Source organism: Danio rerio, chromosome 15, assembly GCF_049306965.1.
Source record: "Danio rerio strain Tuebingen ecotype United States chromosome 15, GRCz12tu, whole genome shotgun sequence".
Taxonomy (NCBI): domain Eukaryota; kingdom Metazoa; phylum Chordata; class Actinopteri; order Cypriniformes; family Danionidae; genus Danio; species Danio rerio.
Genome location: NC_133190.1, coordinates 6,780,001 through 6,800,421, shown reverse-complemented (window position 1 = coordinate 6,800,421; position 20,421 = coordinate 6,780,001). Strand labels below are relative to the sequence as shown.

Here is a 20,421-nt window from a genome sequence, read left to right as displayed (position 1 = left end):
AAAATAGAAAACAGGCATTTTACCGTACACCACACTGGATTTAATGCCAACTGCAGACGTCTTTGGCTAACAGCCATCAGCTATTCATGCTATGCTGAATCATACACAATACTCGTTTTTGATTGCAGCAATGATTTTAGCAAAAACAGTTAAACATGGTTTATTAAACTGTGGCGATGCAGTGGCGCAGTAGGTAGTGCTGTCGCCTCACAGCAAGAAGGTCGCTGCGATAGGTGCTTAGGTTTAGAGTTGGGGAAGGTGTAGACGTTAATAACTGATGGTTGGGTTTAGGTTTGAGGAAGGTGTAGACGTTAATAACTGTGATGGTTGGGTTTAGGGTTGTAGTAGGTATTGTCTTTAATAACCATGATGGTTGGGTTTAGGTTTGGGGAAGGTGTAGACGTTAATAACTGTGATGGTTGGGTTTAGGTTTGGGGAAGGTGTAGACGTTAATAACTGTGATGGTTGGGTTTAGAGTTGGGGAAGGTGTAGACGTTAATAACTGTGATGGTTGGGTTTAGAGTTGGGGAAGGTGTAGACGTTAATAACTGTGATGGTTGGGTTTAGAGTTGGGGAAGGTGTAGACGTTAATAACTGTGATGGTTGGGTTTAGAGTTGGGGAAGGTCTAGTCATTAATAACTGTGATGGTTGGGTTTAGGTTTGGGTAAGGTGTAGACGTTAATAACTGTGATGGTTGGGTTTAGGTTTGGGGAAGGTGTAGACGTTAATAACTGTGATGGTTGGGTTTAGGTTTGGGGAAGGTGTAGACGTTAATAACTGTGATGGTTGGGTTTAGGTTTGAGGAAGGTGTAGACGTTAATAACTGTGATGGTTGGGTTTAGGTTTGAGGAAGGTGTAGACGTTAATAACTGTGATGGTTGGGTTTAGGGTTGTAGTAGGTATTGTCTTTAATAACCATGATGGTTGGGTTTAGGTTTGGGGAAGGTGTAGACGTTAATAACTGTGATGGTTGGGTTTAGGTTTGGGGAAGGTGTAGACGTTAATAACTGTGATGGTTGGGTTTAGAGTTGGGGAAGGTGTAGACGTTAATAACTGTGATGGTTGGGTTTAGGTTTGGGGAAGGTGTAGACGTTAATAACTGTGATGGTTGGGTTTAGAGTTGGGGAAGGTGTAGACGTTAATAACTGTGATGGTTGGGTTTAGGTTTGGGGAAGGTGTAGACGTTAATAACTGTGATGGTTGGATTTAGAGTTGGGGAAGGTGTAGACGTTAATAACTGTGATGGTTGGGTTTAGGGTTGTAGTAGGTATTGTCATTAATAACTGTGATGGTTGGATTTAGGTTTGAGGAAGGTGTAGATGTTAATAACCGTAATGGTAGATTTTAGGTTTGGGGTAGGTGTAGATGTTAGTAACTGTGATGGTTGGGTTTAGGTTTGGGGAAGGAGTAGATGTTAATAACTGATGGTTGGGTTAAGGGTTGGGGTTGGTGTAAACTTTAATAACTGTGATGGTTGGGTTTAAGTTTGGGCAAGGTCTAGACGTTAATAACGACGATGGTTGGGTTTAGGGTTGTGGTAGGTATAGAGGTTAATAACTGTGATGGTTGGCTTTATGGCCGGGGTAAGTGTAGATGTTAATAACTGTAATGGTTGGGGTAGGGTTGTGGTAGACGTTAATAACAGTGATGGTTGGGTTTAGGTGTGGAGTAGGTGTAGACGTTAATAACTGATTCAGATTTTTGATAGTTTTGACATGCCTCCATTACTTCAAGCTAGACCTCTAACGTACTATAAGTTACGCCCTTAAGGCCCCTTCATGCATAATATTTGGCCGTTTAGCTCATTGAAATGCAAAGCAGTACTTAGGCTATGGCTGTGTCCGAAACCGCCTACTACTCAGTAGGTACTACATTTGAATTTAAACGTACTACTCGGCCGTTAGAAATGTACGTTCTATACAGTATGAATGTGAGCAGTATGAATGGAATTCAGACGTACTACATCTGCCATTTTGTCATGGTCACATGTACCAGTTATGTAGCTTCACTCCAATTCATGAACTCTCTCGTGAGGTATCATGGGAGAGTCTAGCGTCCATCAGATGCACACTTTAGATTCTCACCGGAAGTAGTAGGTCATCTGGGATTGTCTTGCATACTGATTTTTGAATTCTAGTAATTCAGAGATACTACTCGGCTCGCATACTAATTTTAGAATACTGTATAGCAGTGGTTGTCAACTGGTTTGGTCATGGGACCCACATTTTTACATGGTCATCATGCTGCGACCCAAATGTTTAGAAACTATAATATAATTTTAGGAATTATAATTCATTTGTATTTATTCGTTAACATACTCAAGTAAGACCGATAAATCAAAATGTCTCAAATTATAGTAATGTTACAGAGTAAAAACGTCAAATATTGTAAACAGTGGTCAGGGTAAGGAAAAGTTCAGTTACCATTAACTAAACTGAACTGTTAATAAAACATTACTCTGATCTGGTTAAACAGAACAAACCAGCAAATTAAAGAAAATCATTAAAATAATCATAACCATTTTTACAATAATCACCAGTTATTTGCTCTTCTGCTATTGTGTGTGCTTTCTTGGACTTTGCTAAGCGGTGAGCTACACAGTAATGCGCGGAGTGCCTGTACTTGTTTTGAACAGGAAGATGTTCAGCACTTTTGTGATGCCCTCAGCTTTTGGAGTCGTCTTTGAAAATAGTCCACAGGTTTGTCCTTGCAATCGGGAATGTTGGGTTTCTAAATGTCGTTTCAATTGAAGATTACATGCTCTCCTTTGAGAGCACCTCACTAAATATGACACACTGAGGTTTTAAACCTTTTTTGTCGTCAGTATATGTAAATCCATACTTTACATATTCGGGGTCGTACTTGCGCTTCAACATATTTGTTGCTATAATTAAATGAAATTTCACATGTCAAACGGTACGGTTGTCGCGCGCGCATTTCAAAATAAAAGTCCGATATAAGCAGAATGAGTTAACATTTTAACTTTTGTTGTTTTGTTTTTTTTATCACACATGGTCGCGACCCATCAGTTAAGAAACACTTGCTGTATAGTCTGGAAGTATGTGGATTCGGACCTAGCCCATGTTTACACGACTACATACACGAAGATGACCAAAAATGCTGTATTTCATATTCCAGGCCAGTATTTGGTGCAGTCACCTTATTAGTAAACTGAACCTATAGACCTTTTTCTTGGAACGCAAAATTACCCATTATGCTTTGCGTGTATGCGCAAGGAGAATGCGAAGAACTTCCGGTCGGCAGCTGATGCGTGTAAACAGTCACATTTGGACAGCTTTGAAACGACAGTTTTAATCTATTTTACCTGCTTTTATCCTCTTTGAACTAATACTGTTGTCCATCAGCAGCATCTCCTGGACTGATCATTTAAAGAAATGCGATCTAATAGGATAGAAAACAGCTGCTGTGAGGCATTTTCCCCTCGTTGTCAGACGGCATCTTCGTTTAAATGAAGCCTCGTCATCGCTAAAGTCAACATTTTCTCTTTATTTCAAATATATAACCAGCCCAAACAAATGTAATTCACCAAAACGTTTGACACACACACGTAGCCTGTACTGTGCCACTGACACACTGATTTAATAACAGTGACAAAGTGAAAATATAGGCTAGTGTCATTTCGTAGTGACAGAAAAACACAAACCGTGGTAAAAACAACACGAAATAAAACACAAACGGCTCGCGATTAGAATGAACAGCAAATCAGCCAGCAGAGTATCAATAACAGACCTTTATTAGTCATTTTTGTAAATTGCACAACTTTCATACCTCTCTCTCTGTGTGTGTGTGTGTGTGTGTGTGTGTGTGTGCGTGTGTGTGTGTGTGTGTGTGTGTGTGTGTGCCGTTGAGCTAACAGCTGACAGGCCGGGAACGCACAAACACACTGTATTTCTGACGGCAGACACGTGAACTAGGAGAACGCTTTTCTCGTATTTCTGACGCGCTTGAACCACATGTGACAGATTATAACGGCTTTAACAGGCACACTTCTAAATTGTGTGTCACAAAAACACTCTGTTATACATTAAAAACGTTAATGAAACCCATTTTCGGAGCGCAAATTACCAGTTGTACACGCTGTAAACGGAAGTTTTTAGCATTCTACTGGAAGACGCTGGTCGCTATGGCGCCCTCCATGCAGCAGCCATGAAAAAGGTCTATAATGAAGTGACGGCATGCTACGTGTTATGGTTGTAATGTGAACTAAATCCGTACTTTGTTGATGAAACATTAACAAAATTTGCATATATACATTATATGCAGATATACATTAACAAATTAAAAAAAACACTCGAAAAACACAAAACAATTAACCAAATGGCAAAAAAACAACAACAAAACATCTTCAAAAAAAAAGTATTATTAGTTTGGTTCACTTTCTGCTTCGCTTTCGATAAACGCAGTTTTAATTGCGCTGCCAGAGTTTTTGTTTACGTTTCTCAAATTTACATTTGCGATTGTGACACAAAGCTTCCGTGGGGGTGGGTTTACCTGGGATTCATTCTTATTGGCTGAGGGGATTTTGATTCTCCTCTCACTGAACTGGAAGTACTGTGTCGTGACTCGCGCAAAACATTGAAGAAGAAGAACGCGCATTTTTGAACTGCGAACCTGTAAGTATTTAGCCCACACGAATGGTAAACAGAGTAACTTATATTTAGGAATAATAATGATAAAACACGGATATGTCCAACACTAGAAGGAGATGAGTAATGCTGATCGAGAGGGACATGGAGTGTCACCAACATCCTTGACAGCCTGAGGTAAGGTTGTTTTTATTGCAATGATGATGGAAAGAAAAATCATTGTACAGTGCATCCGGAAAGTATTCATAGCGCTTCACTATTTCCGCATTTTTTTATATTACAGCCTTATTCCAAAATGGATCAATTAATTTCCTCAAAATTCTACACACAATACCCTATAATGACAATGTGAAAGTTTTTCACATTTTTCACAAAGTTTTTTCGAAATTGTTGAAATTTTATTTAAAATAAAAAACTTGAAAAATTACATGTACATACATTTTTTTTTACTCTAAATTGAGCTCAGGTACATTCCGTTTCCACTGATCATTCTTGAGATGTTTCAGCAGCTTAATTGGAGTTCACCTGTGGTAAATTCAGCTGATTGGACATGATTTGAAAAGGTCATACACCTGTCTATATAAGGTCCCAGGGTTGACAGTGCATGTCAAAGCACAAACCAAGCATGAAGACAAAGGAATTGGAACTGGAAGACTAGTCAGGATAGAGGGAAAGATGAATGCAGCAATGTGCAGAGACATCCTAAATGAAACCTGCTTGAGAGTGCTCTTGACCTCAGACTGGGGCAACAGTTCATCTTCCAGCAGGATGATGACCTAAAGCACACCACCAAAATATCAATAGAGTGGCTTCACAACAACTCGGTGAATGTCTTTGAGTGGCCCAACCAGAGCCCAGACCTAAATCCTATTGAAGATTTCTGGAGAGATCTAAAAAAAAAAAATGGCTGTACACCGTCATTTCCCATCCTACCTGATAGTGCTTGAGAGGTACTGCAAAGAGGAATGGGCAAACATTCCCAAAGACAGGTGTGCCAAGCTTGTGGCATATTCAAAAAGACGAGGCTGTAATCGCTGCCAAAGGTGCATCAACAAAGTATTGAGCAAAGGCTGTGAATACTTATGTACATGAGATGTTTCAGGTTTTTTATTTTTAATAAATTTGCAACAATTTCTAAAAATCTTTTTCACATTGTCATTATGGAAAAAAAATAAGCAATGTTTTGCAGTTTGCCGTCAGTTTGGCAAGTCTGCAATCTTTTGTTTTGCAATAAATTATCTGCCTATTTTTCATATTGTTATTTTTGGTTACATAACACTGAATTTTGCTCATTATACATTTATTAACATTTTTAAATATTTAAATTCTAGATTCACATACTCTATTTTAACACGTTACTTAAAACATGGCTAAGAAATACCTATTAACTTTTTTTTTTTTAGTGGGGCTAGTTAAGTTTTGGCAGGACAAGTAACAATCTGAACCAAAATCTCCAGTTGGGAAAGTAGAAAAATCCTTTGAACCCTGCATCACATAATCAGTTAAAACAAAATCACATGACTTTTTTTTTTTTTTTGGAATTTGCTGGAATTTATTTGTTAAATGCGTTTCCATTGTCGTTTTTGTTCAAAAAATTTAATTTAGGCCACATTTACCTGCAGTGTGAACAAAGTCTCTATGCATAAAATCAAAGATGGAAAAACTAATTAACTGCCTTATATTGGTCCAAAAACTTTCTTTAGGCCCCAAGAGACCATTGCTGATTTTCAGTAGCTTTATTAACACAATTACATTGAGGATTACTAATAAAAACAGCAGCACACTTTGGAGAAACACTGGAGCATCAAAATCATCATATACTCCTTTTAAATGTGAGATTGATACTCATATTTTGGCACGGTTATTAATGAATCGAACATATAATGGAACGTAAAATCGTGTCTCCTTCATCTTTAAGTATTTTGTCCACTTTGTCTCAAGTTCAGTCAACCATAAATCTCCCACAAATCAGGAATAGAGCATCTGGGGAAAGCTCATTGTAGTATGTTCACCCCTGTTACCTGCCCTGAGTTCTCTTCAGCCTCGTTTTGCTGAGATGGTGCATCCTCATCTTCGATAAATGCCTGACGTCACTTGATGCGATGGCGCACCAAGGAGGACTCGTCTGTAATCTCGTCATCTCTGTGTCGTCGGCAGGGCAGTATGAGCAAGACGAGAAGTATGATGAGAACCACAGCACAGACGCCCATCAGAGTGTATGCGATCACCCACATGACCGGCTCCCGAAGAGTCATGCCACTAGTGCAGTCTGATGCTACGCCCTCTGCTAGGAAAGGCCCGGCGATCTCTGCAAACGGTACTCCGCCATTTTCTGTCACACATATTGAAGCAGGAGAGGTATTTACCAATGAAACTATAACAAATATAGGTATAATATACAACAACTGTATCATTTACAGCATAGGTCTCAAACTCAATTCCTGGAGGGCCTCAGGTCTGCACAGTTTTGCTCCAACCCTAATCAAACAAAGCTGATCCAGCTAATCAAGGTGTTCAAGATGACTAGACACTACTAGGTCAGCAGTGTTTGATTAAGGTTGAAGCAAAACTGTGCAGAGCTGCGGCTCTCCAGGAATTGAGTTTGAGACCTATGATTTACAGTAAACTGGATTTATTATTAGTGTAAACCATTGATATATACATTAGATGTTGCCTGTCCTATTGTTGTCTATTGGACGGAATGCGTCAACAGCGCCGCCATCTTGCTACAGGGTAGCGCTCCTTTGAAATGAATGCGGGACCAAGGTACAGTGGAGGACTGTGGCCATCCAAAGCCAGAGATATACACATATATCTATGATCGGGAGTTTTCCTGGATGTTAGTATGTAATTTTTTTTTTTATTTTATTGATGGATCAGTGACCGCACGGGCATTCCTGACAAAAAAGCTTGTGTTTGTGTGTACAGAAATGTACTATCCACCCTTCCCTGTTAAATTTGATCTGATCATGTCCTGAAACACACCTCCTCTCCTGCGTTCACTTCTCATACTGACGGAGGGAGCGATTCGTTTGTGAATGAATCCCCCCGAACGACTTTTTCGCTAACCGACAATAATACAAGTTTCTGGCAGCGCAGCATCTCGTTGTCATATTTCTTTTGCATTGTTTGCTGATTTTATTCAACAAAACTAGCATAAGCCGAGTGTTTAGTGTGAGTTGGAGCTGCTTTGCCTTATGGTGAATGCAGTAAGTGACTGTTATCATCAAGAACGTTACCTGATTAGCACAAAAGTTCATACAAAAACAGAAAAAAACTAAATATTACCTATGAAATGTTCTGCCTTTGTGCTTTGTTTTCTTTGTTTGCTCGTTACTACACCCGTAGACAGCGCTAAAGTCCAGCATCTTCACGTTATAACACTGTCTTGACTAGTGCCGTTGAATGACATTTGTCCTGGGAGCACTGTACCAATGTGGCGGCGCTATTGACGCATGCTCAGGGTCCCTATGCCATATCTAATGTATATATCTATGAATGTAAACTACTGCAAAAATGCTTACATTTGACAGGGAACAGTTGATTTCGTGACCAACTGTTGTTTAACTTGATTTGTCAATAACAAAGTTGAATTTTTCCATCATTTTAAGCTTTAGCTTAAAATGCTAACATCAAAACAGACACCCGATAATACAACTAAAACAAAATTTGCGTATTTTTGTCATATTTTTATTCGTTTTTAAAAAGTGAATGAGAAATTCGATGCATATTGCAGTAAGAGTGTTGATCAATTGTGTAGTCCACTATTGGTGTATCCTAATTATTTTGTACAAAGTGTCGATATGCCTCAATGCCTTCCAGTAAAGTCTTTAAGGGATACAGCCGTGGATAGGCAAAACATTATAGCATAACTTTTGTGACACTACAACAATTACTATTTTTTTATGTTCTGTGAAGGCTGGGAAAGGCGTTAATAAAATGCAATTCATTGGGTAATTAATTAATGATATACACTCACTGGCCACTTTATTAGGTACACCTGTCCAACTGCACGTTAATGCAAATTTCTAGTCAGCCAATCAGATGGCTGCAACTCCATGTATTTAGTCATGTAGACATGGTCAAGATGATCAGAATGGGGAAGAAAGGTGATTTATGGTGACGTGACATGGTTGTTAGTGCCAGATGGACAGGTCCGAGTATTTAAGAATCTGCTGATCTACTGAGATTTCCATGCACGACCATCTCTAGGGTTTACAGACAATGGTTCGGAAAAAAAATCCAGTAAGAGACAGTTCTGTGGCCTTGTTGATGCCAGAGGTCAGAGGAGAATGGCCAGACAGTAGAATGGCCAGACAATAGAAGATTGGAAAAACTTTGCCAGGTCTGAGAAGTGTCGATTTCTGCTGCGACATTCAGATGGTAGGGTCGGAATTTGGCATCAACAACATGACACCATGGTTCCATCCTGCCTTTTGTCAACGTTTAGTCTGGTAGTGGTGGTGTAATGGTGTAAAATGCAAATCATCTCAGACTGGTTTCTTGAACATAACAATGAGTTCACTGTACTCAAATGACCTTCACAGTCACCAGCTCTCAATCCAATTGAGCACCTTTGGGATGTGGTGGAACGAGAGATTCGCATCATGGATGTGCAGCCAACAAATCTGCAGATGCTATAATGTCAATATGGACCAAAATCTCAGCATAACATTTCCAGTATCTTGATGTGTGTGTGTGTGTGTGTGTGTGTGTGTGTGTGTGTGTGTGTGTGTGTGTGTGTGTGTGTGTGTGTGTGTGTGTGTGTGTGTGTGTGTGTGTGTGTGTGTGTGTGTATGTATGTATGTATATATATATATATATATATATATATATATATATATATATATATATATATATATAAAATACTGTGTATATGTATTATTACATTACGGTGTATCCCTTCTATCAGTATCCCATGCCTTGCAAAGTTTCATGCCAGATGAAGTGACATCACATTCAGCAAGTCACATGCTTATCTATCAGTCATTTACAGATTGTTATGCCTTTTTATAACCTACAATACATAGTTGATCGGAATGTAGAGACAGAGAACTTACTTTTTAATAACTGAAATTACAAATGATTAAGAAAAAGTTTTGTTCAACTGCCTACTTAAATGAGTAGAGTAAATGCACACACACAGAGAAAGATTAAAATAACTAAATAAAACAACAAAAACCAAGACATCCGAACTACAAATGTGGCACGGCCTTTAAAAAGTTTGAAAAGATTAATCTGCCTACCGTTGAATGAATCCACCTACCTGCACAGGTGCTGACAGCGAAGCCCACTCTCTTTTGTGCTCGGTCAAAGATGACATAGAAGCCCTCCATCACAGTGGCTCCAATGACTAAGCCATTTGCTGATGGGGAGATTCCAAAACGAAAACAGTCCAACGTGCCGTCAATATCTGTGACTGGCTGGATGTAAAGCTGCAGATAAAAAATTCAGTGTGAAAGGAAGAGATTCAAGGTATGCGCAAATGTACAAACACACACACACACACACACACAAAGCATTTCATAGCCAAAGTGTAGCCAATTTGTCAAATGTACAACAGAGTGCAACATAGTGATGATGCGGTAAAGAGAAAGACTGAAATCCCTTGAGAGACAACAGATAAATATTGTAAAACTTAAGGCTGCTGGAAATTGCCTGTTTTGCACTCTATTCACTTTTAATTGCACTTCTACATTTTGGAATGGATGAACAATTAGTATATATATATATATATATATATATATATATATATATATATATATATATATATATATATATATATATATATATATATATATATATACATACATACATACATGTATACATATACATATATGCATATACATATATATATATATATATATATATATATATATATATATATATATATATATATATACAGATGTTACTACTTCAATGTGTTCCTTGTGCCGCCATTCATACCGCGGCGACGGCGGTACTTGATGCGCCAGCAGCATTTGACCGCTGGGTGGCACTTTAACCACAGATATTCAGCTTTGCCTTTTCACAATGCTAAACAGACTGTTCTTTAGGCGTAGCTTACTGTATGTGATGTGTTCTATTAAAATATAATTTTAATTTAGTTTTTCTGGTAATAGACATGCTCTTACACTATACTATGCTGTAGAAAAGATACATGGTGAGAAGTCAAAAAGCAAATATAAGAATTAAGTTATTAGCCTTCAGTGCCCGATTAAATTGCGTTGGGGTGAAAATAATGTTTTGATTTCTTTGACTATCATGGCAATGTTATTATCTCAAATCTTAAACGTGCGCATATGAAAAACAGCAAAATAATATAGATTATCCTGCCGGTATAGCACATCACCTCACAGTTGTGAACTTGCGGTCACCTCAACTTACATTTAAAATTTGTTTACCTGGTTTATTGTAAACTTTTTAAGTGCTAAGAGGATTCGTTTTGGAAAATAGAATTGAAGAAATGAAAGACAACTAAAGTGAAAGCATAAACATTCAGTAAGTAGTCTTAAATAAATAAATAAATAAATAAATAAAGCAGTCTTTTGGTCTAAATATAGAGAGTTGTAGTGTTTGCTATTTTGATAGGACTAAGACAAGACATTTATATTTATGTTTTTAATTTACGTTTTTATTTACATTTTCGTTGTTGATTATATTTTACTATCTCATTTTATGTTTCAATTATAGTAGCCTACATAATAATAAACGAATAATGAAAATAAATGAATAATGAAAATATGACATAAATTAAGTCTGGCGGGTTTATTTTTAATAATTTAGTTTCAGTTCCGTTTTTTTGTTTCAAAACTTCAATGTTCTGCATTAAAGTATAACTGTTGTTTTGTTTTTTTACTTAATGGCCTAGTAAGTTTTGTATTTTAATTTCATATTCAGTCACCTTGCATATGCGTGTGAAATATAATGCCGCATAACCGCGGAAAAAGAAAGCTGTCAGTTAAAGCTAATTAATCAAAATTAGCTATATTAAAATACAGCATTTATGTTAATACAGGCAGAGTGTGAACAAACTTAAGGCTAAGATATGCGCTTGCCTTTTAATGCATTTAAAAATAAAATAAAATAAAATTTTTCTTTTTTTGTATGGTAAAGGGCAATGCACATTATGTTATTGATGTAAACTTAGGCTAAAACTTACCATTGATAAACGTGACCTACCTCAAGCAGATCACTTAAAGTGTAATAAAAATAATGTTGCCGCAGGACATAAATGAAGTCCCGCAAGTTTATTTTTAATAATTTAGTTTCAGTACTATTAATTTTTTTTTCTCAAAACGTCAATAGCACCTTCAATAATCTAAACATTAAAGATGGACCGGAAGATATGTTGAGTGGCTATATGTGGTGAAGAACGATGGCAAAGCTAAGTGTGATTATTGTAATAAACTAATAAGTTATAAAGCAGAGAGTCCCGACCAACAGGACTAAGCATATGCGGTTGGCTCATTCTTCACGAATATAGAATTAAAATAATGGCGCGTTAGGTTCATTGTGCATCCCGCAGGTGCAACCAACAAGAGTTGTGCATTTTAGTTTAACTTTTTGAGCGTTATAAGCAGCTCGTTGTTAGTTTTATTTAAATATATCAAGCCGAAACCAAGCAGCGCATTCTCACCGCCTCCTCGTTTATAACCAGCGGGACACGCTACTGAAGCAGGAGAGACACTCCGTCGTTCATAATCTTAGCTGATGTGTCGGAGTCAAAAGAATATATCAAAGAGGAATGTTCTTTTAACAGTGCCGATATGTTTAATCTTTTTTTACCCTGTCATTTCTCTTCAGCAAATTATATTTTAAAGCTGCTTGATTCTTTTAAAACCGAAAGCAGAGCCCGTCAGTTGGTGTTTTTTCATAAGATACCCCTTTATGAATGTGTTATTTTAGTTAGTAGTCTTTAATGTGCTTTTGAATAGTTTTATTTTAATCAAAGCAGCACCTAAAAGTGAATTTATCCTCAAAACGTGGCATGAGAGCGATGCATGTCATGTGTCGCATATATTGCCTTTTTTCTGATCTTTTTGCATAAAGGTTTTAATCAAAAGACAGGTAATTTAATTACTTTCGATGTGCTAAAATATTTGTTAAATAAATGTTATTTCAAAACAAGCATATGCAATGTGCTCTGACAGGTAAAATCCGATTATTTCTCTCTTTCAAGTTCAAAGCAAATTTGAATGCCAAAGGATTCTATATATGCATATACAAGACTATGTAGTATGTTAACATCAACAAATTAATAAAATAAGTAGCAAATGAGAAATAAATGACAGACAAGTTGATAAAAACAGATATTATCTCTAAAAGTTATCAGAATTGCAAGTAACTTGCGGCTGAACTATGCACAGTTTGGGGAAAAAAAGGATATAGTGATGTATGTTTCCCAAAACCACAGTTTCTCTGTCGCAGATCCATCATTTGAATCACGTTATAAGTAAAACGCACATAATGATAAAGCACACCATCATCACGAGGGCAATTAAATAAATACAACCTAAACATATTTTTAATTGTTTATTTATGTAATGTGAGTTTTTATAACTTTGTTCTTTAAATTATTTCAATATAACTTAGGCTATTCTATCGAGATGACACCATAAAAGGCCTTCAATGCACTGATATAGGTAATAGGGATACAATGAAAAGCCGATTTCACTATTGACCCTGTTTTTATTCATTGACGGCTTCCCAACGCCGCATTTCTGTTGCGCGAAAAAAAGCTGCTGCAAATAAGCAAATTTATGACAAAACAATTTCAATAGTTTCATGATAGTAGCTGGTGTGCTTCATCTGCGTGATTCTGATTTGACATTCTTCCGCTAAACTTGCTCTGTGTTGAGGTGTGAATGGGCTGTGCTCTTTGCTATTGATGCTAAGGCATTAAGGTGTAAATGAGCTATAGTTCTCTTTGCAACTTTAAATTTTGAGGTGGGGGAAGTGGGAAGAGGCAATTCAAATGTACCATCTCTATAAATAAAAAGGCCGCTTACGCGGCATTTGTGTTTAAAGATTATTAACTTATTTTTATTTTATTATTATTAATTTATTCATTCATTCGTTCATTCATTTTATTTTCGGTTTAGTCCCTTTATTAGTCTGTGATCGCCACAGCGGAATGAACCGTCAACTTATCCAGCATATGTTTTACGCAGTGGATGGCAGGAGGGCCAGCTGGGGCTTCGGGACGGAATAAAAGGAAAGGCGGAATTTGCGCCGAGTCTGGGAAAGATGGCTTGCCGTAATTAACCTAGTTTTCCTATCGCACACATGCGCCAAACACATAAACAAATAAATAAAAAGGGGAAATAAAACATCTAGCCTTAGTCTGAGGTCTTTTTGCTTATAATCGCCCTAACGTTTCCGTTTTAAATGTAAGGCTGTTGCATAAAATAATACAATTTTAATTTATAAGTGACTTTGCTGCGTGACCCTTGATGTTTCAATAACGCATAATAATCTACACACCATATTAAAGACACAGCAGACATAAAGGTTGTGTGTGAGAGCCCGAGCAAAAAGGATCAGAAATTGATCACGCACGCACAGGAAAAAAGGCAATTATGCAACAGATGACATGCATCGCTCTCAATTGACGGGCTCTGCTTTCTGTTTTAACATAATCAAGCAGCTTAAAAAAATAATTTGATGAAGAGAAATGACAGGAAAAAAAAAGATTAAACGTATCGGGACTGTTAAAAGAACATTCCTCTTTAATATATTCTTTCGACTCAGATACATCAGCTAAGATTATGAATGACGGAGTAGGCTATCTCTCCTGCTTGCTTCAGCAGCGTGTGTCCAGCTGGTTATAAACGAGGAGGCGGAGAGAATGCGCTGTTTAGTTTCGGCTTGATATATTTATATAAAAACTAACACCGAACTGCTTATAACGCTCAAAAAGTTAAACTAAAATGCACAACCCTTGTTGGTTGCACCCGCGGGATGCACAATAAACCTAACGCGCCATTATTTTAATTCTATATTCGTGAAGAATGAGCCATAAGATTGAGATCGTTGACGGTGCTCTCCAGCGGCGAAGTTCCTGATAACGAGTGAAAAAATTTGTATGCAGAAATAGGACAAGAGGAATAACATTTTAAATGAATAACAAGCATCGTTTTCTTTCAAATCCTCGCCCAGTTTTAGTACAAGTTGTGTTTTTTATATTTGTGGCTGTGAAGTTTATTAATATATATATATATATATATATATATATAGAGAGAGAGAGAGAGAGAGAGAGAGAGAGAGAGAGAGAGAGAGAGAGAGAGAGAGAGAGAGAGAGAGATACTGAGCCATTACAAGTAAAAAAAAAACAACAACAAAAAACAAAAATTTTACTTTAAAGAAGAACAGACATTTTGAGAAAAAAACCTGAACAGAACTGGAACTAAATTATTAAAACTAAACTTGCGGGACTTTGTTTATGTCCTGTGGCAACTTTATTTTTATTACACTTTAAGTGATCTGCTAGGTCACGTTTATCAATGGTAAGTTTTAGCCTAAGTTTACATCAATAACATAATGTGCATTGTCCTTTACCATACAAAAAAAAAAAAAAAACATTGTTATACACCATAGTAGCGTGTAGCCTATAAAAAGGCCGCAAATCTTTTTAAATGCATTTAAAAGCAAGCGCATATCTTAGCATATAAAAATGAGATAGTAAACTATAATCATCAACGAAAATGTAAGTAAAAACAGAAATAAAAACATAAATGAAAATGTCTTGTCTTAGTCCTGTCAAAATAGCAAACATTAAACATCTCTCTATATTTAGGTTAAAAGACTGCTTTATTTATTTATTTTTTTAAGACTACTGATGTACTGAATGTTTATGCTTTCATTTTAGTTGCAAAAAGATCAGAAATTGATCGTGCACGCGCAGGGAAAAAAGGCAGTTATGCAACACATGACTTGCATCGCTCTCATGCCAAGTTTTGAGAATAAATTCGCATTTAGGTGCTGCTTGAAATAAAATAAAACTATCAAAAAGCACATTAAAGACTTTAATCAAAAATTAAAACATTCATAAAGGAGTATCTTATGGAAAAACACCAATTGACGGGCTCTGCTTTCGGTTTTAAAAGAATCAAGCAGCTTTAAAAATATATATAATTTGCTGAAGAGAAATGACGTGAAAAAAAATTAAAAAGATTAAACATATGGGGACTGTTAAAAGAAAATTCCTCTTTGATATATTCTTTCGACTCCGATACATCAGCTAAGATTATGAATGACGGAGTGTCTCTCCTGCTTCAGCAGCGTGTCCCGCTGGTTATAAACAACACAATCTCACGGCAATTCGTAACTTTTTCATTTAGTGGCTAAGGCGGAGAGAATGCGCTGCTTAGTGAACCTAACGCGCCATTATTTTAATTCTATATTCGTAAAGAATGAGCCAACAACATATGCTTAGTCCTGTTGGTCGGGACACTCTGCTTTATAACTTAGTTTATTACAATAATCACACTTAGCTTGCCATCGTTCTTCACATGTTGCCACTCGGCACATCTTGCGCTCCATCTTTAAACAAATGTTTACATTATTGAGGTGCTCTCCGGCAGCGAAGTTTCTGGCAGAGTAGCGAGTGAAAAAATGTGCTTGCAGAAATTGAAATTAAAATTTTAATTATGTAACAGGCATCGTATTCTTTCTAATCCTCGCCCAGTTTTAATACAAATTGTGTTTTTTTATATTTGTGGCTGTGAAGTTTATTAGAATATATATATATATATATATATATATATATATATATATATATATATATATATATATATATATATATATATATATATACATTATTTTTATTATACTTTAAGTGATCTGCTTGAGGTAGGTCACGTTTATCAATGGTAAGTTTTAGCCTAAGTTTACATCAATAACATAATGTGCATTGTCCTTTACCATACAAAAAAGAAAAAAAAAACATTATTATACACCATAGAAGCCTGTAGCTTTAACTGACAGCCTTTTCTTCTTTTTCCGCGGTTATGCGGCATTATATTTCACACACATATGCAAGGTGACTGAATATGAAGTTAAAATACAAACATACTGAGCCATTAAGTAAAAAACGAAACAAAACAAAACAACAGTTATAGCTACTTTAAAGGAGAACATTAACGTTTTGAAAAAAAAAAAAACTTAACTGAAACTAAATCATTAAAAATAAACCTGCAGACTTAATTTATGTCCCGCAGCAAAAATATTTTTATAAAAAATATATATTTTTTTAGTGATCTGCTTAGGGTAGGTCAATTTATTTTTTATTTTGATTAAGCAGCATTCAACTTAAGCTCTTTAGACCATGCTGCTGACCGTTTCTCAGTGTTTCAAGTACTGTACGGCAATGTCTTTAAATAAATAATTTATTTAGGCCTATTTTCATTATTCATTTATTTTCATTATTCAATTATTATTATGTACAATTGTTGAGACATAAATGAGAGTAAAATATAATCAAAAACGAAAATGGAAATAAAAACAGAAATAAAACATAAATGAAAATGTCTTGTCTTAGTCCTATCAAAATTTCAAACACTGAACATCTTTCTATATTTAGGCTGCTTTATTTATTTATTTATTTATTTAAGACTACTTATTTGTACTAAATGTTTGTGCTTTCATTTTAGTTGTCTTTTACTTCTTCAATTCTATTTTCCAAAACGAATCCTCTTTGCACTTAAAAAGTTTAAAATAAAGCGTGTTAACAAATTTTAAATGATTAATGAAGGAATTATAATGCTTTGACTTATTGTTTAATATCATTCACAAGCACAGTAGCTGCTGCATGGGCTATTTCTGTCCGTTCGCATCCCGTCCCTTTGCGCCCCCTGGCGGCTCATTCACAAACTGTGGTCGTACACTAAAAACAGAGCGGCACCTATTTCAAACGGCGGCGGTACCAGCCGCGGCGTTAATAGCCACTTTGAACTCTCACCTACTGTATATATATATATATATATATATATATATATATTATATATAAACTTATATATATATATATATATACATACATATATATATATACACACACACACATATATACATACATTTATACATATATATATACATATATATATATATATATATATATAAAAGTATGTATATATATATATATATATATATAAAAGTATGTATATATATATATATATACATACATATTATAAACTAGCAAATAAAGGAATTCTGTTGTAAAATTAAAAAGTGGGCAAATATTGGTGCTTAACCAGGAGTGCGCTTCTCAAAAAATGAAATAACTCAGGCTAAATTATCATTGTACGATGCATCGTTTAAGAAAAGAATAATGTAGTGACTAGTGTTTCCCAAAAACCGTAGTTGCTCTGCTGCAGATCTGTAATTTGAACCAAGTTAGTTATAACACGAAACATCCATAATCATGTTATAAATAATGTTTTACACTCACACGCATTAAAAACAAATCCATTATTAGTTTTGGTAAAAAAAAAAAAAAAACATGCACTCATTTTCCATATTAATCTGAAAGGAATAGGGCATAGGGGGATGACTAGGAATAGAACACAACCAGGAACTATACTTCTAACTACAGCTCTAGAGGTGTAGTTGCAAGCGTACAAGTTTCATAATGTTCCTTGGAACGATGTATTTGGAACACGCAAAATCGACTACCTATGTTTCTTACGATGGAACTCGGGAACTTAGTTGGCTAACGATGGTTTTCAGAAACGCACCCCAGACCGGTCAGAAATAGTCAGAATATTTGTGTTTGCTTACCATGAGCTCATTATAGTAATTCAGGAAGATGGATTTATAATGTACTCGCTCAGAAAACACGTTCTGCCAAATTTTAACCAAAAATCATGAATTGGTATTTATTACAGCTACTAAATTCAACAAAATTGTTTTTATTAAAAATCTTTATATTCAAAAAAATCCAGCTTTTCCAGTTTAAAAACTCATTGAGAAGCTGACCAAGTAGGTTCAACCAAAACACTATGATTGCTAAGATTGATTGTTTGTTTACATTGTTGTCTTTCAAATGTGTTGAATGAGAGCAGAGTAAAATCTGCTTGTCTTATATCTTTGTATTTGTCTTTAATGTGAATCTTTTTGTGCTGCCATTTTGGTCAGGACTCCTTAAAAGAAAAGATCTTCTCTTTTCATGGGACAATCCTGACCTGTGGGAGAATAGTGATTCTGAAGGACTGGCTGGTGTTCGTTCCTCTGAGGTAGATTGAGACTTTTGGAAAAAACCTCCATGGTGACTCTCCTCTCATCCAACATGCGAGCTTGGTGCCATCAAAGAATCCAGCAGAGAAGTCATCAATCTAGGAATCCAAGAGACAGCAGGGCGGTGTTCATTAAGTTTTAACTGAAGGGTCATTTTTAGCATAGTGTGAACCAATAAAAGTGCACAAATATCAAATAGCTGAGGCAATTCAATAAATTTGGCAAAAAGTAAAACAATACCAGGGATGTTTGCATAATGGTGTCCACTACAGCAGTGAACACATTTGCAGGAAGTCGCAGAAGAGTCGTCCCACTATCCACAATGGCTTTATCCGAGTTGTACTGAATAAAAAAAATCCAAAGGGAAAAGATCAGAGCCTGAAGGCCAAAAAAAAAAGAAAGATACTTTGAAAAATGTTGGACACCTGTGACTACTGACATCCAGGGTAGGAATACTATAGAAGACGATAGTTGCCGGTTTTCCAACATTCTTCAAAATATCTGCTTTTGTGTTCAACAGAAGAAAGAACTTAACTAACTTAGGAACAAGTAGAGGATGAGTAAATGTTGACAGAATTTATTTCTCTAACTCTCCCTCTAAAAGGATTAATCATAATTTTATTTTTGTTGAGATTCAAATGTCACTATAAATGAGGAGGACTTCTCTCCTCAATCACCGGGTTTAAATGCAGACCAAGTGGATAGCATTGCAGCAGGTCTCTTACCCCGATAATCTGGAGGATTGTAAATATTTGGCGAACACAGCAGCACGAATTTAGGTGATGTGTCTGAATGGTAACTGACTCAACTGAAAAAAAAGAAAGTCTGCCATTCTCCAATTTGTACAGCTCTCCCGACAAAAATGCTTGCTGCAAATAATTGTGACATAAAATTAAATAGTAAAATATAATCAACAACGAAAATGTAAATAAAAAGGTAAATTAAAACATAAATGAAAAGGTCTTGTATTAGTCCTACCAAAATAGCAAACACTGAAAATCTCTTTACATTTAGGCTAAAAGACTGCTTTAATTTTTTAATTTAGGCATACTTAGAATATTTGTACTGAATGTTTGTGCTTTCATATTAGTTGTCTTTAACTTCTTCAATTCTATTTTTCAAAAAGAATCCTCTTTGCATTTAAAAAGTTTAGAATAACAATAATTCGTGTTAACAAATTTTAAATGATTAATAAAGGAATTATAATGATTTGACTTATTGTTTAATCTCATTTACAAGCACAATAGCATATTTAAGGCTGCTGTGTGGGCTATTTCTGTCGGTTCGCATCCCGTCCCTTTGCGCCCCCTGGCGGCTCATTCACAAACTGCGGTCATACACTAAAAACAAAGCGGCTCCTATTTCAAACGGCGGCGGTATATGACACGGCGGTAATAGTCACTTTGAACTCTCACCTACAAATGCAGAATCGCACATTGTTTGGGAATGTACCTCTTTGCAGTCTAGATTTAAATTTTGGTCTCCAACTTCAAGCTTGAGGACTTCCACTTGATAGTACCACTCTTCCAGGACTGGTGTGTACCAAATTGGACCGCGGTGCAAAGTTGGCTCTACTCCTCC

At 36.0% G+C, this 20,421-nt stretch overlaps 2 protein-coding genes across 4 annotated transcripts in view; one reads left to right on the top strand and one right to left on the bottom strand.

Annotated features, from left to right (window-relative positions):
* The window catches only part of atm (ATM serine/threonine kinase), a 537,450-nt gene that overhangs the window by 146,911 nt on the left and 370,118 nt on the right, over positions 1–20,421 (top strand). The gene's annotated exons all lie outside the window — the stretch shown is intronic.
* The window catches only part of bace2 (beta-secretase 2), a 47,736-nt gene continuing 33,445 nt past the window's right edge, over positions 6,131–20,421 (bottom strand). Inside the window, exons 5-9 of one of the 3 annotated variants that reach the window (XR_012390483.1) lie at positions 20,260–20,421; positions 19,081–19,503; positions 18,789–18,938; positions 9,875–10,043; positions 6,131–6,940 (exon numbers count right to left, since the gene is read on the bottom strand). The exon at positions 20,260–20,421 is cut by the window's right edge and continues 6 nt beyond it. Coding sequence is in view for 2 of the 3 variants with exons in the window: in XM_009291473.4 (XP_009289748.1) it covers positions 6,699–6,940; positions 9,875–10,043; positions 18,789–18,938; positions 19,081–19,182; positions 20,293–20,421 (792 nt within the window). In the remaining variant the exon portion in view is untranslated. 3 annotated transcript variants of the gene reach the window in all.